General features: G+C 42.4%; 1 protein-coding gene across 7 annotated transcripts in view; it reads left to right on the top strand.

The window, feature by feature from the left end:
• The window catches only part of NR2C1 (nuclear receptor subfamily 2 group C member 1), a 99317-nt gene that overhangs the window by 46305 nt on the left and 37055 nt on the right, over positions 1 to 15957 (top strand). For all 7 annotated transcript variants that reach the window (XM_054028249.1, XM_054028242.1, XM_054028234.1 and 4 more), the window contains 5 exons: positions 3481 to 3562; positions 6527 to 6706; positions 8352 to 8499; positions 8583 to 8673; positions 15680 to 15864. In XM_054028249.1, coding sequence (XP_053884224.1) covers positions 3481 to 3562; positions 6527 to 6706; positions 8352 to 8499; positions 8583 to 8673; positions 15680 to 15864 — 686 coding nt within the window. The remainder of the gene's footprint in view (positions 1 to 3480; positions 3563 to 6526; positions 6707 to 8351; positions 8500 to 8582; positions 8674 to 15679; positions 15865 to 15957) is intronic.

Raw genomic sequence — 15957 nt, 5'->3', positions numbered from 1 at the left:
TTTTCTGTGCTGGTTCTATATTTTCAGTCTTTTTGCTGTTTACATTTCCCTGATAGCAAGACTTGGAGTTGTTGTTTAGAAACAATGAAGAAAATGATTTGTTCCTGGAAAGCTGTTATTTTTGAATTTATATTTCATGAGCCAGGGTTAAAAAAATATAAATGTGTAGTTTTATTTGTACTTTTCAAGCCAGAACCTTCTTGTCTCAGCTCCTGGGATAGCCTTTTTGTATTTCTGCCTCATTGACTCTCCGTCTGTTTTAAAATATCATTTGAATACCATTTTCTCCCTTGCCTTTACTTCTTAATATTTCACTCCTCTTACCTTCATTTTATTTGCCATTGTAATTATTATTTAACTGAGTAAACAATTGTTATCTTAGACAACATGCAGACAAAGGAGGTGGGAAGGGCAGGAGAGAGCATCAATGAGATTAAGTGGTGAACTTCAGCGTGTGTTTTGTAGTGTAATTTTTTGTATTTTTTTTTTTTTTTTTAAAGTAAAGCCCAACAAGGGTAAGTGTCAGTTAGATAAGGTTTAAAGTGCTTCCAGCATAAAGCAATTTGAGAAGGGATTTCAGTGGCATAGCTACAGTGGTGTAAGTGGTGTAGTCACAGCCAGACCCATGAGGTTATGGGGGCTCAACCAGACAAGTGATGCTCCCACATTTTAGCTGATTCACAGGTTTGCAATGCCACTTGCTCAAATTTGGCTACGCCAACCCTCCATCTGATGGAAGGGCAGCAAGACCAAATCTGATTGGCGTTGCAGTGTAGCACATGGGGATGCAGCGCCACTCAGGTTTGGTCTGGCCGCCCCCCTTCATGACAAAGGGGTGGCCAGACCACATTTGAGTGGTGCTGTGACCCTGTGTACCAGGTTGTAATGCCACTCATTGCCCAAATTTGGCCTGTGCCATGTGAATGCAGGGTGGGCAACGGGAGCCAGCAGAGCTAATGGGCAGCTAGGATCCAGAGTAGCCTGGGATGGGAACAGACCACAGAGCTGGGGGTGGGGGGTGGGTGCTGGTGAGTGGCCAGGGAAGGTCACAGGGGTGAGGGGCTGGGGAGTCGGTTGCTTGGGGGGGCTTTGGGTGAGTGTGGAGTGTTAGGGGACTGCAGGAGGAAGGGTTGGGGTGAGTGGGGGATGTTGGTGGTAGTAGGTTGAGTTGTGGGAGGCAAAAGGGTAGGTTGGGGGCTGTGATGTTGGGGGTAAGTAAAATTTCCGATTTTAGAATCTGGAAGGGGGCCCCTAACCTATTCTTGCACCAGGGCCTTGTTTTGTTACACCACTGTGGTATTGAAAGGATAGGAAGGTGGATGAATGTCAGACTGGGTTAGGGAGCATGGTCTAGTTGTATGGGTAGTATGGAAAGGGGACATAAAGATGGGATCTAGTTGTGTAGCTTATACAGACCAAAAGAATTAGGGAGGCAGTGGAAAGAATATTTTATAATTTTTGTGTTTTCACAAGCTAAACATGTAAGGCCTATGGAATATATACAGTTCTGTCATTTTCTGTTAGGGCTTGTCTACACGGTACATTAGTGCATACTAACTGGGGTGTAAATTGTAGTGTGCATCTGTGTGTCACACACTAATTGGACCATGTGGACCCTGCTGGCACACATTAGAAGTTCCCTAGTGTGTGCTGATGTAGTCCTGTTTCAAACAATACTGTGTCAGTGCACGCTATGGAACTTTTAGTGCATACCAGTAGGGTCCATGTGGGCCAATTACTGTGTGACAAGCTGTGCACAGTATAATTTACATCCCAGCTGGTGCGTACTAATGCATCATATAGAAAAGCCCTTAGTGAAATGTGCATTAAATACCATTTTAATGGGAAGCTAGCTTTTAATTTTCCATTCACTGGACACGGGCTTTCATTTAATTCTAGATACTTGTCGTGTTCTCTCATATCTTCTCTAACTGCTCCTCCCATTTGCAGTTTTGCACATTCTTTTATTTTACACCTTCATTTGAAACAGGCTTCCGTTTCCTGTGCGCGCACGCACCATTCCTCTTTCAAATCCTTCCTTTAAATCCACATTTTGTGGAACCTTTCTTGATTAATTGTTTCATCAGTAGTGGCTCTGCATCTTCGTGAATGGCAACTCTTGTTCTGAGTGTCATGTTTATCCAAGGTAAATAATGAGCACTTTGGAGCAGGGACTTTCCCTCTTCTTGGGCCAAATTCTGGAGTCCTTGCATAAGCAAAACTCTTTATGACATCAATGCAAGTTTTGTCTACGGAAGGACTTAAGGAATTTCTTGTATGTTATGTATAATTCCATGCACAATTATAGAACTAAATAATAATTGCAGCTGAGATGAAATGAGAAATTAATAAACTAGTGATGTTTTGTCATTGAGCCAACTTTTTCTTTAAGAATGTTAATGTTAAATTAAAAGAAACTTCAGTGATGTGTAATAGCAGTAAAAGATTAGAGGTAATATCTTAGATGCTGTTGCTAAATAAACATCTACTTATGGGGGTGTGAGAGAGAATTTTCAAAGCACTTTTTAGACATTCATGTAACATTTTCATTATTTCTCTTTATAGAATAGAACTATCGCCTTTCTCAGTAGAGCTTTTCTTAATTATATTTATCTTCAGAGCCCCTGTTTTGATTATGCGAAGCAGAACTGAAAGAATCAACATTCTTATCAGGAAATGAGAAGTTTCAAAAGTGCTTCTAATTTCCAATGCTTTTAATGGGACTATCAATTCTTTCATTCCTGCTTTGCATTGTGAGATTGTTAAAATGATGTTTGCTAGTTATGCAATCATATTGTCCTTTTTAATTGCAAGCAGTGCTTTATTATTTTTTATAACTTTTACAATATCTGTGTGCAAGATCTTTTAAAGAACAACTAGAAAGCTATGATTCCTACCCTGAAGTGTTATTGCTATGAGTCTAGTTTTAGACGTGACATAGTGAACGAGGGTAACAAACATCAGACGGGATTGGGGTGAAGCAAGGCAAGTTACAATAGTAACATCACAGGTACTCAGTTTAGAGGCATTTTTACCTCTTGATAATGAATAATTCAATTAAATATATTGTGTTTTCAAAATATATTTATCATTGGTTCACTCTTGTGAGCACAGTGAAAGAAATGAATGCTAAGGAAAGATTTGAATGCCTGGATGACCAGAAGGCTTGACAAATGTAGTTTTGAAAATATAAGTGTTTTCTGCAAAAATCTTCTCTGGATAAGATTTGTTTTAATACTTTTAAAAGATTTTGATAGTTAAATTTAGGACCCATCCTGAATAGGGATCTGCCTTGGTGCAGCAGGCACCAACATGCAGTCAACTGCCAGGGCCATAAACTGTAATTGAGGGGACTTGGTGATTCACAGGATTGGGCCCTTAGTTTAGAAAGAGGCATTTTAAGGATGAGATTGGCTTTTATTTTCCATACTTTTAGGGTAGAGAGAGAGAAAAGTGAAATAATTTTGTACTTTCTTCCAGATTTTAACAGACAACACTTCCACTGAACAAACCCTAAATAAAGTATTTGATCTCTGTGTCGTATGTGGAGACAAAGCATCAGGTAAATTCTTCAGAAGGACCACTTTTTAAAAGCAGTTTCAAGCTATTCTTCAGAAACAGAGTTTTCACTTTTTTTCACTGATTAGTTACTTTTTAATAAAAAGTGGATGCCTAATGTAGCTGGACTGTGTATAGATGGGATTTATTAATTTTAGCTTTAATAATTGCATTTGTTTAAACGGTCCACTTAAAGCAATTTTCATATGTAGTTTAAGCCTGTCCAGGTCAGCATTATATTATTATACAACTACAGACACTGACCAATCAAATTACTTGATTGGCTGCAAATGCATTCTTAATTGACTGGCCGTTCTGGCATTTTTGTAAAAGAAATGTTGTACAATGGACTTGTTCATTGTTACTTTGAAGTGATTTTTTTTCTTATCATTATTATTTTAAACTTAAGATATCTGTGAAAAACCGTGCTAGTTGTTTATAATACAAAACAGACACAATCAGGGAAGACCATAGAAATGTATTATAAAGTGCTCTTATGAGTTGTTTGTGCTAAGCCAGTGGTCCCCAGCGTGGTGCCTGCGGGTGCCATGGCGCCCGCCGGGGCATTTATGTGCACCCGCCTAGTGCCCAGCAGGGGAGAGAAGCTGCGGCCCCACGCCTGTCGGGGACAGAGAACTCCGGGGCTGCAGGCTACGGGCGCCAGTGTTCTCTGTCCCTGGCAGGTGCGGGGCCCGCCTAGTGCCTAGCAGGGGAGAGAAGCCGGGCCCCCACGTCTGCTGGGGACAGAGAACTCCAGGGCTCCGGGCACCGGTGTTCTCTGTCCTCGCGGCTTCTCTCCAGCTACTCTCTTCTCTCTGGATTCATATATTATGTAATATTAAATATGATGTGTTTCGTATTATTTAATGTACAAATACAAAATAAGCCTTGAAAAATTGTTGACGCCGCCACACTCTTCTGAAAACATAAATGTGCTTCTGGCCACAAAAAGGTTGGGGACCACTGTGCTAAGCCATTTGAGTCATCATTTTTGGAATTGCCCAAACACTGAGGACACTTTATAATTCCACTAAGGTAGGGTGTGTGTGCGTGCGTGTGCATGTATATGTTATCAAAATGGAATGTTAAGGTAAAAGGGGAAAAGCCAATAAATGCCCTTTGCAACAGTATTAGGGAACTGAACAGATGGAAGGGGGTAATGAAAGTAGGGAACCAAATGCCAAGTGTGCATTGCGCGCCAGGGAGTCTGTGGAGAGCTGTGCTGCCTATCCCAACCCTGTGCCAGCTCTGTCTCTCCTCCCTATCCATCCCTACCTCTGAGTCTCTGGTATGAGTTAAGCCTAGCAGCATGTTTTCCAGGATCTGTCAGAGTTGGACTGCACTCAGACAAACCTCCAAAGGCTCACTAAAGGGAGAAGCTTCCTCTTTAGTAGAGATGCAAGCCCTGTTTCTCAAGTATGGTTTGGCTGCAAATTTCCCCCTCTCTCTGTGCACCCTGGAAGGGGACATAGAAAGGGAAGACTTTTAGCCTAACTTCTGGGAGAATTGGCTAGAATTAGCTCCATAAGGGAAGCTATTTCTCCATCTGGCAGTCTGTCTGATTTGTCAGAGCAGGGGAGGCTGAAGGAGAATTGATAAGGATGGGGGGTCATAGAGGCAGCTAGAGTTAAGAGGCTGCTCAGGGCCTTAGTTTGGGAACCAGGGAAAGAGTGACAAGGCAGAATGTCTAGAGACTCAGAGAGGCTGCATCAAATAATGGAAGTACTCTGCAAAAAAACAAAACTGTCACCCTCCAAAGTGAAAAATAAAATTGATATGGTAAACCATTTTATTTATAAGTATTTATTTTTAAAACAACTTTATTTGTAGTGTGAAACTGTATGAAATTTCATGTGTGTGAGACATTTGAGATGGTTATGTTAGAGGGATCTGAAAGTAAGTTAGAATCTCTGGAAATCTCTTCCAGACATCTGAATGGAAGTCTCTAAAGAGTGAGTAAAGTACCTATAAAATTAAAGTTTATCCTCTTTGAATAAGTCAACATTTGAAATTGATTTTTGTGAATTGTCCTTCTTAATTAGAGGAGCAGCCATGATACCTTCATAATACGTATTTTTGAACATTTCTGTATGGCCTTGCTTTTTAGATTTTAGTTCTGGATTATAAAATTAACAGTATGTATAGTAGCTGTGTCTAAATGACCAAGAGTGCCTTAATCTGTAAATGCAGTATTCTTGTAGCCATACTCAGGGTTTTATTTTTTCAGCTAAGCAGGTTTTAAATATTGATTTTAAAAGAAAAATAAAATCTGGATTGTAGGGACAGAATAGCACAATGAGAAAAACTGTGGAAATGTTGAATTTTTTATTGATTTAATAATTTTTTTGTTTACTTGCATCACTGAATACTTTCATTATAAAAGAGAATTATGGACTTATCTTTACCCCAATTTAAAAAAACAAAAATCGAGAGGTTTGAAATGGTAACAGACATTGTCATCAAGTGAATACATTTATACTGTCTCCTCTTTACATATACAGTCTTTCTGTCATCTTTAAATCGTGCAGTTATGCTGCTAAATTGTATGATAGACAATAAAAGAACTTATTAGAGGGTCACTGAGAAAAATTACTAAAGTATGTGTAATTCAAGTAACTAATGCTTATCCTAATGCTCCTGGGGAGAGGGGAAGCCAGTTTTCGGGCCTGTCTGCTATTGCTAGCAACAAAGACACTGGAGTCAAGGAGTTAATAAACTATTGGGAAATGGTCATCTTGCGTGAGTTGTTTAAACCAGAGATTTGGTTAGTTTGCTTCTCTGTGTGATTCTCTAGCCACTTGGTAGTATCTTCATATCTGTAACTCATTTAAAAAAGTACATCCGTGCCTTGTCTGTGTAAAGTTATACATACTCTTTGACTTGTCTAAATATAATTTCTTTTTAAAAGAGGGAAAATGTTATTAACACTGTAAAATTAATGTCCTGACTTATGCTGTTCTTCAACTAGGACGTCATTATGGAGCAGTAACATGTGAGGGATGCAAGGGATTCTTTAAAAGAAGCATACGAAAGAATTTAGTTTATTCATGCCGAGGGGCAAAAGACTGTGTCATTAACAAACATCATCGAAACCGATGTCAGTACTGTAGGCTGCAGAGATGCATCGCGTTTGGAATGAAACAGGACTGTAAGTATAAGTAAGATTTATAAATCTGGTAGGAGGTGAGTGAGTGTGTGTATGTGTGTGTGTGTGTATAAAAAAAATCAGGCATATATATAAAATATAGCAGGCATTCATGACAAGGTTTGTGCTGTGGAGCATATACTGTTTTATATGCATGCAAATCAGGCTTTACCTTCATTACTGTTATGAAATAGTTAGATCAACTTCTCCTTAAAGAATGGTAAGTCCAGTGTGACTCAAACTCTGAATTTTGGCAGTTTGTCAAAGATTGAAATAACCTTAAAAACACACAGAACAGAGTAAATAATAATAAAGTGTTGTTCCTAGGCAGCAGGCATCCATTTTCTGTGATAAATTGTCTGGTTGTAAATTTAGCAGCTGAAGAAATTTTGATTAACTCCATCTTCCCGTCAGTTTGTCCAGCAGTTTCTGCACCCTACCTAGTTTGCCCAGCAGAGGAAGGTATCTCCCAGGCAGAGATTAACAGGCACATATGACTTAATTCTTGCAGATCTAAGTTCTTTTTTGAAATTTCCTTGTGCTGGCAGAGTTTAAATATGTACATGCTCAAAGACAATGTAATTTTAAAAGTTACGGATTAATGTGATTTATTTTTTAATCCTTCCTTTTTGTGACTTTTATGGTCTCACTACCTTAAAATAGTCCCACAAATGGAATCTCAACCTTGTATTAAACATTATGTATTTATATGTAGCATGTAATGCTGTAGTCCCTAGGAGGTAAATGGCTTTAAAGTGGCCAGGTGCATTGGTGCCTATTTTAAATTATGCACTGGATTGAACCTACAGTTTACTGGTCTGGGTCACTACACTCTTCCATTGTGTAACTCCGTTGAAGTAAATGGAGTGTCACCATCTTAAAATTCATGTTACAGAGTGGAGAATAAGACCCTACATATTTTAAGGTGTTCCATCTTGTAAACATTTTTAGTACGTGTTTTGGTTTTGCAATGACAAAACTAATTTTGTTGTAAGTATATAAGTAGTTATTTCCTCATAAGGAGATGTTCTCCCTTTGAGTTCTTAAAATGAAGTTATGTAAGTAAGTTTCTACTTGGCTTTGTTGTTTGGAGTCAGATTTCTCCATGTGGTAGAATAGTTTCCAGTTTGTTTTAATGATGCCATATTTGTTGTCATGGAACCAAGAGGTTGGGTAGTTATGGATTAAATTTCCAGAGGGAGCATAAGAAGGAGACACTGTGACCCCTTCCCAAACAGGGAGGGAACATGTGGGGCTTAGCAGACAAAAGAAGATAGACTGAGACAATATGAAGCAAAAAAGCTTTCCCAGGAGGATCCAGACAGGTGAAAACTCCCTAAGGACCACTTTTAATTTCTTCATAAATTTCAAATTATTGGCCTTTATGTGTTTGACCTTCAGTCTTTGACTCCTTCAACATAAAAACAAGTGTGTTTATTTATCCAGAGTCATAGCTAATGATTTTTATGCACTTTTGTTATTCAATATAGCGTCTATATAAAAACACAAATATATTAAACTGCAAGCTTTTTCAGCAGTAATTGGAAAAACAGGACACAATTTCTTAAACACTCTTGTTTGTGATATCTCCATCTGACTGTTCGTGAATTTTGGGTTCTCACCTAATAGTTACACACCATTTTGTTAGCTGTTCAGTGCGAGAGGAAACCAATTGAAGTATCACGAGAAAAATCTTCAAACTGTGCGGCTTCTACAGAAAAGATCTACATCCGAAAAGATCTGCGCAGCCCACTTGCTGCAACTCCAACTTTTGTAACTGACAATGAAACAGCAAGGTATGTTAATAGTGCTCAAGACTAATAGTTTCTTGATCTCAGAAACTCAGAAGACTAAAATTTGTACTTTTTTCCCCCTTCAGATCAACAGGACTGCTAGAGTCAGGAATGTTTGTAAATATTCATCAGTCCGGAATAAAAAGTGAGCCTACAGTGCTTATGACACAAGATAAGGTATGTGATGACATGAATAAAATACTAAGGCTACATCTACAGTACGAGCTTGAGGTGTGATTTCCCAGCTTACATAGACATACTTCTGCCTGCTTTCATTGAACTAACATAAGTATAAACAGCAGTGTATCTGTAGTAGTACAAGTAGCAGCAGTGAAGACATGACTTAGCTGTGCCAAGTATTAACACACCTTCCTGTAATTCTTACCTGTTTTAGAAAACCTGGGACATAAAGGTTACCTCTCTTTTTCATTTAAAAATTGCTGGCTGTAGAAAGTCTTATTCCTCTTGCAAGAAGACTTTTTTTTTTCTTGTATTTTGGACTCTGAGCACAGCAGGCTTTTTTCCTTTTTGTGCTGACTGGTTGGTGAACATGGGCCAGCCACTTTCCTACTTGGACTCGCAGTATGTTAACAAATTTCTTACACATGTGTTCTTGGATAACGTCTCTGAATCGTGCAACTTTAATTGCATTTCTGCATTCACGTGCTGATTGCACGATTGAGCTGATAAATGGCAGGGACAGACCGACCACTTCTTCAGTTCCTTCTCACTGTCTTTTGGTCCAGGTCAGAACTATTAGTGTTCTCTTGCGTGTGTATAATTGTATATAGTTAGTTTTTTGTAGTATTTAGCCATTTTACTGTTTTTGCATAGTTTTTAGTCATTTTAGTAGTTATTTAGAGTTGATTTGGGACTTTTGGGGGAATCTGTTTACTTGTAAACACCTACCCACACATGGGTACTGGACTATGCCAAATACCCCATGCTTTAAAATCTGCACCTCCTGCCTGTGTTCCTTCTTGATCAGTAATGAATATCAGCGCTGCCTCTACTGCTTGGGAGAAGTCCATACTTCATCCAGGTGCAATATCTGCCAGTCATTCCCAAGCTGTACCCAAGAAATCTAGGGTGTCTGCCTCAAGAAGCACCTCATGGAAGTCGCTATGAGACCTCAGTCAGACCCAGGCCGGGGAATCCCTCTTGTACATCGGCCTGAGACAGCCAGGAGTGCATCTCCAGCTACAGAGATTGAGTTTGCTCTGGCGGTACCACCACTATGGACTCTGTGCTGGGGCCTGGAGGTCAGGAATCACGCACATAAGCATGGCAGTAAGTCTTCCTCTGAACTGAAGAAAGGGGATGCACCTTCCATGAGTTCCAGCCACAGGGAAGCAGTGCGCTCCAAGATCCATAAATGTGACAAGAAACCGCACAAACTGGCAGATTTGGGGTACCAGGTACCAAGCCACACACACCGTCAACGTCTGCCTCCTTTAAGGTACAGGACCCGTCGACTCTGGGAAAGACCACTGCTCCAGTGCCAGTTTCAGCTACGGAAAGGGTACCATTAATGCCACAGAGATTGGGAAAAGTACCAGAGCCCCAGGAACTGTTTGCCCTGGGAGAACCCAGATCTCCATGCCTTCTACTACCTTCCACCTTTAGAGGCCATATCTCCCACCCAAGACATATCGCATTCAAGGCACCCTTCACCACATCCTCCAGTGGTCTACACACTTCCACCAGCTCTGAAGTTGGTGCCAATGGAACCGGGATCCGAGTTTTCGTCCTTGAAGAATTCAGATGAAGCACGGGGGCTGCCCATCCCTTACTGCCAGTATGAGTACCCAAAGAGGCCATCTATATCATGGCAATATCCTCCTCGCCAACTGCAGAGGAGTCTCTGATTCCCCACACCCTGGTGCTGCCACAGCACCCTCCAGATCCGTCATGTTGGCCCTACTGGGGATCCTGGCCCCAATACCCACCCGTTCCGTGTGGGAACCTTCACTTGTCCTGCATCTAGAACACCCTCAAGTAGGTATTCTGCACTGACCATGGTAGAAGACCTGCTCAGTTGGGTTCCCACAGTATTGCTGGAGCAGAAGCGCTTTCTGTTTTTCTCCCAAGGTGCTGCAGTGACTTCGGCTTTCTCCTTTCTCCCAGATGACTTTCGGTAATTCCAAGATCTCCTGGGTAGGGTGGCAGGTGAACTTCACATCCTCCTGGAGGAAGTACAGGACATGCAACAACAGCCCCTGGACATCCTTTGGTACTGGGTAGGGTTGGCCTGCCAATCAACAATGCCATCCTCCAGCCAGCTCAAACAGTTTGGCATACTCCGGCCATATGCACACCTACCCCCACGGGGGCAGAAAAGAGATACTATGTACTGACTAAGGAGACTGAGTTTCTTTTCTCGCACCCCCCTCCCAATTATCTTGTAATACAGGCCAGAATGGTCCAGATAGCAGTACCCATGCTCCAGTCTGGCTGATAAGGACGGCAAATGGTTGGACCTTCTGTGACGCAAGGTCTTCTCAGCAAGCCTCCAGTTCAGGATTTTGAACTATCAAGCATTGCTTGCCAAATATGACGACTTGAACTATAGCAAACTGGAGGATTTTGCTGAGAAACTGCCGCAACAAGATCAGGCCTGGTTCCAGTCAATCTTGGAGGAAGGGGAGCTGGTGGTGAGGACAGTGCTTCAATCAGCTGTAGAAGCGGCAGGCATAGGCACCGACCCCGTGGATGCACTCACTGCCAGCCCCACGGATCAGTGCCCCAGCGCTTCCCCCCCCCCCCCCCCACTGAGGATCAGCTGTTCTGTGGCATTCAGGAGGCGCTGGCGGTGGAGAGGAGGAGATGGGAAGAGGTGGGGTGGGGGTAGGGCCTTTGGAGGAGCAGCGGTCGAGCACCCCCTGAGGTCTGAGTAAGTTTGTGCCTATGGCGGCAGACACTTCCTCACGCTTGATGGCTACAAGCATTGTCATGCAGAGGGAATTGTGGCTTAATTCCTCTGACTTCCCCAAGGAGATACAAAGTACCATTGAGGACCTCCCTTTCAATGAATTTAATCTTTTTAATCAGAAAACAGACGAGTCCCTCCACATCCTCAAAGATTCATGAGCCACACTTCACTCGCTGGTATCTACCCACCAGCACCCAAGCCTAAATTCTGCTGCTTGCCATCCACATAACAGTACAGGATTTCCCAGTTTTTCCACAGGAGGCTGTACAAACCACCAAGAGACCCAACGATCTCTCTCTCCAGGTCCACCTTCACAGCCTTCCTCCTCACACATGTAAATCTCTCAAAAAAGATATTTCTGAGGAACCATCAACCACACCGTCCCCTTTGGCAGTTGTCTAGCACTCTTTCTACCAGCTTGGAGTGCATTGTGGGGTCTTTATATTCCCCTATCTCGATGACTGGCTTCTAGCAGCACGATCCAGAGATGAAGCTCGAGTCTCAACCTCCATGTTCCTGAGACTCCTTTCCTTCCTTGGAGTCAGCGTCAATGTTGAAAAATCAACTTTGGTTCCCACATAGTCCCTAGACTTCATAGGGGCCTCCATTAGCTCAATCACTGCACGAACTTACCTACCAACGGTCAGATTCCGACTGTCCAAGAAGTCAACAGTCTGTCGGTCCCAGCCAGGGCTTGCCTATCCCTCCTTGGCCACATGGCATCATGCACATATGTCATTGTCTTCACTCACTTTCACCTTCACAGCCTCCAGACGTGGCTCCAAAAGAGTTTACTCACACATGTGACATACCATAGATCTTATGCTGACATTTCCCCCTGAGGTACTCTCGTTCCTCCAGTGGTGGATGAACCCATGACAGGTCTGTGTGAGGATCCCCTTTTTCCCATCCTCCCTGGACAGGACAATCATCAGCGATGCATCCCTCATAGGGTGGGGAGCACACGAGAGATCACATGACACAAGGGACATGGACTCCTTGAGAATCCAGGATGCTCATCAACGGTCTGAAACTCTGGGCTGTAAGGAAGGCATGCTAAACATTTCTTCCATCCATCTGCTCTGATCATATTCTCATCATGTTGGACAACACTACCACTGTTTATTACATCAACAAACAAGGGGACAGGAAGTCAACCGCTCTGTGTGCGGAGCTAGTCAATCTATGGAATTGGTGCATCGCACACAAGATCCTGCTATCTGCAACCTATCTTCTGGGGACTCAGAATGTGATTGCAGACTCTCTCAGCAGCAGATTTGTGTCTGATCATGAGAGGAAACTCCACAACACTTGGTTAGTAAGCAACATCTTGGTTCCTACCAAGCCAAATAGAACCGCTTCACCTCCTGGGCCCAACAGAAAGAGCTTTCCCCAGAGGAAGTGGAGATTCCTCTTCTTTTGGATTACCTCCCATTCTTAAAAACACTGGGGCTCACCCTCAAAGCCCACTTAGCAGCAATTAGTGCCTTCCACCCCACTCCCCTCCATGGAAAGGCACTGTGTATTTACACACTCGTTGACTGCTAGGTTTTGGAAAGATCTCATCAGAACTTTCCAACACGCACAACCTATTACTCCTCAGTGGGACCTCAACCTCGTTCTATCAACACTAATGAAACAACTCTTTGAGCCACTGGGTCTGCTTTATGTCCCTCTTTTCAATCCCAAGTTTCTACCAAAGGTTGTATCTCAGTTTCATCTGAATTAACCCATCCACTTACCTGCTTTCTTTCCGAAGCCTCATGCCTCAGAAGAGGAACAATGACTTTGCTCCCTTGACCTCCAACAGGCTTTGACCTTCTAACTGCAGAGATCAAGACTGATCAGGAAGTCTCCTAGATTGTTTATCAGAGTAGTGGAGAGAGTTAAGGGGCATGCAGTCTCTACACAGAGAATCTCCAGTGAATTGTAGGTGCATTACACTATGTTATGACTTGTCAGGACTGCCTCCACCCATGGTGGTGAGGGCCCATTTCACGAGAGCCCCGGGTTCAACCACTGCCACTCTCCATGAAGTCCTGCTTGGAGACACATGTAGAGCGGCCACATGGAGTTCAGTACATACCTTCGCTACACATTACACCTTGGTGCAGAACTCTGTGAGGGATGCCTCATTTGGTGCAGCTGTCCTCCACTCAACCATTCCATCCTAATCCTTGCACCCTCCTCCAAATTAGGTACTGTTTGTTAATCACTCTTAGTGGAATACAGTAGGGACAAAAGGGAATACAATACATAACTCAAAGAAGAAGAGGCGGTTACTTACCTGTAGTTGGAGATTCTTTGTGTGGTCCTTATCTGGATTCCACTTCCCGCCCTCCTTCCCCTCTGCTGCGGATCTCTTGGATTTGCGGTGAAGATGGAACTGTAGACTTGGTCGGTACACTCCACCCTTTATCACCTCAGATGAAGCCATAAGGTGAGGCAAGGGCGCATGCGTGGAACAACGGACACTACTACTTTAAAATTCTCTGGCTTAGGACACATGGTGTTCATCCGTAAACCCTCAGTAGCATACAGATAGGGACCACACATCTTGAGGAACCTCCAGTTACAGGTAAGTAACCTCCTCTTTCACCAATATAGTTATTGTTCAGGTATTTAGTGCACTAGATGAAGTATACCACACATTGTGATAGGCATATATAGGACCCATGGGTCTTGTAAGGAGTGTTGTGGGGAGTATTGATCATCATAGCAATGTAGCTGTGTATGAAGATTGTGCATCTGTTGCTCTAGCAGGGTCCGGTGCCGCTTTGAATGTGTTTGTCCTTGTCTATTGGGAGCTTGCTTCTGCTGATGAGCTTGGTGACATTTGGGAATTGTTTCAAGGCCAGAAGAGGGGGTTCAAGAAAGATTTATTTCATGATATGGATCCCATTGAGTTACTGTTTTTAATGAAAGTCTGTATGGGTTTCAGTGTGTGAGACAGGGGACAACTAGGGGTGTGTGGGCAGAAGGTGTCCCTCTACCAGATATTGAAGCAGATTCTCTTGGGGCATATCCCTAATATCCTGCGACCAACATGGCTGCAACAGCACTGCAAACAAACCAAAAGGCAAGTCTCAAGAAAGCTTTCTGCAGTTGTGCTGAAAAATTTGACAGTAGTGTAGATTATGAAAATTCAAATGTTGAGCAAGTTTAAAAAAATGTGTGCGAGAAACAAATGGGATTTATAAAGCTGAGAAATCCTAGGCACTGAGCAGTTCAACAGTGTAAAATACCAGTAATTTCGCCCAGTGAAGCAAGGTCTTACACTCAACTTGATGTTTGCTGTGTTGCTGAAGCCACGTTGGTCCTAAGATATACCTTGTCACTCAGCTTGATGTTATTTCTCTGTTTGGATGCAACGCAGTAACTTTTGAATGTCGCATCCAATCACTTCGGAGAATATACTAGCCATCAATGGACAAAATCCTATTGATTTTGGTGACAATTGAGGAACTGGAAGAGGGAAATGGGGGACATGTAGAGCCCCTTGCATCTTGTTAGCGACCCAGCAGCTTTACCACCTCTGTAATTGTCCAGAGATCAAAGAACCGGTTGATGGCAGCCATTAACACCTTCCAGCATAACAATCTCAGCTCTGCCCATCCTCTCAATACAGTTTAACATGTTGACACCCTCAATGACTTGTCTCCCAGACAGAAATTTTTTTTATAATAATGGTGGGGGTAGGGGTGTCAAAGAGGGGCACCCAGACACCCTGGCTGGAGGGAGGGGGGACAATTGGCAGGGCAATGGGGGACCGTAGCATAGGGGTGGTTGCAAGGACTTCCAGAAATGGTGGGAGATGGGAGGATGGAACACCACAGGGAGCTTGTGTGGGGAATTGAAGGGATGCAAGGAGCCCCTAGTGTGTGCAAAGAGCTTGGCCTAGCGAAACTAGTAAGTGTGCATGTCCCCCATCCTCACCCTTCCATAGTTAAGAATAATTTAAAGCAGCCGGTCTTTCCATAATTATTGTTGCTTTTTGGAGTACTGTTCCCATAAAAATACATGTCAACTACTAGTAAAAGTTCATTTTTTAAAAAATTGTTTCAAAATTAACATGTGCAACCTCTAATTTCTTCATTTTAATTAATCTGTTACTGAAAGCAACTTAGTTTTCATGGGTTCTGTTTGCAATTCCATGTCTTCATTTGTTAGTGTGAAAGCTGAATTTTTTCCTTTACAAAGTCAGGTTCTGTCAGTGTGAAAGGATTAAAGCTATCCTTTTTTCCCCCCTAGGTTGAGGCCTGTCAGGGGGATTTAAGCACACTGGCAAATGTGGTAACATCATTAGCAAATCTCAGTAAGTCCAAAGACATGTCTCAAAGTAGTGCTGAGCTGTCTATGATTGAAAGTTTAAGCAACGGAGATACATCATTGTCTGAACTTCATCAAGAAGAGCAAGCAAGTAGTGATGTTACCAGGTAAGGCACGCTACAATATTTACATTTTTAAATATAATTCTTTTTGGTAATCTCACTCAAAGCTTACACAATCAAACAATGCAGACAGTTCTT

The sequence above is a fragment of the Malaclemys terrapin genome, chromosome 1 (genome assembly GCF_027887155.1).
Source record: "Malaclemys terrapin pileata isolate rMalTer1 chromosome 1, rMalTer1.hap1, whole genome shotgun sequence".
NCBI lineage: Eukaryota > Metazoa > Chordata > Testudines > Emydidae > Malaclemys > Malaclemys terrapin.
This window is presented reverse-complemented; position numbering and strand designations above follow the sequence as displayed.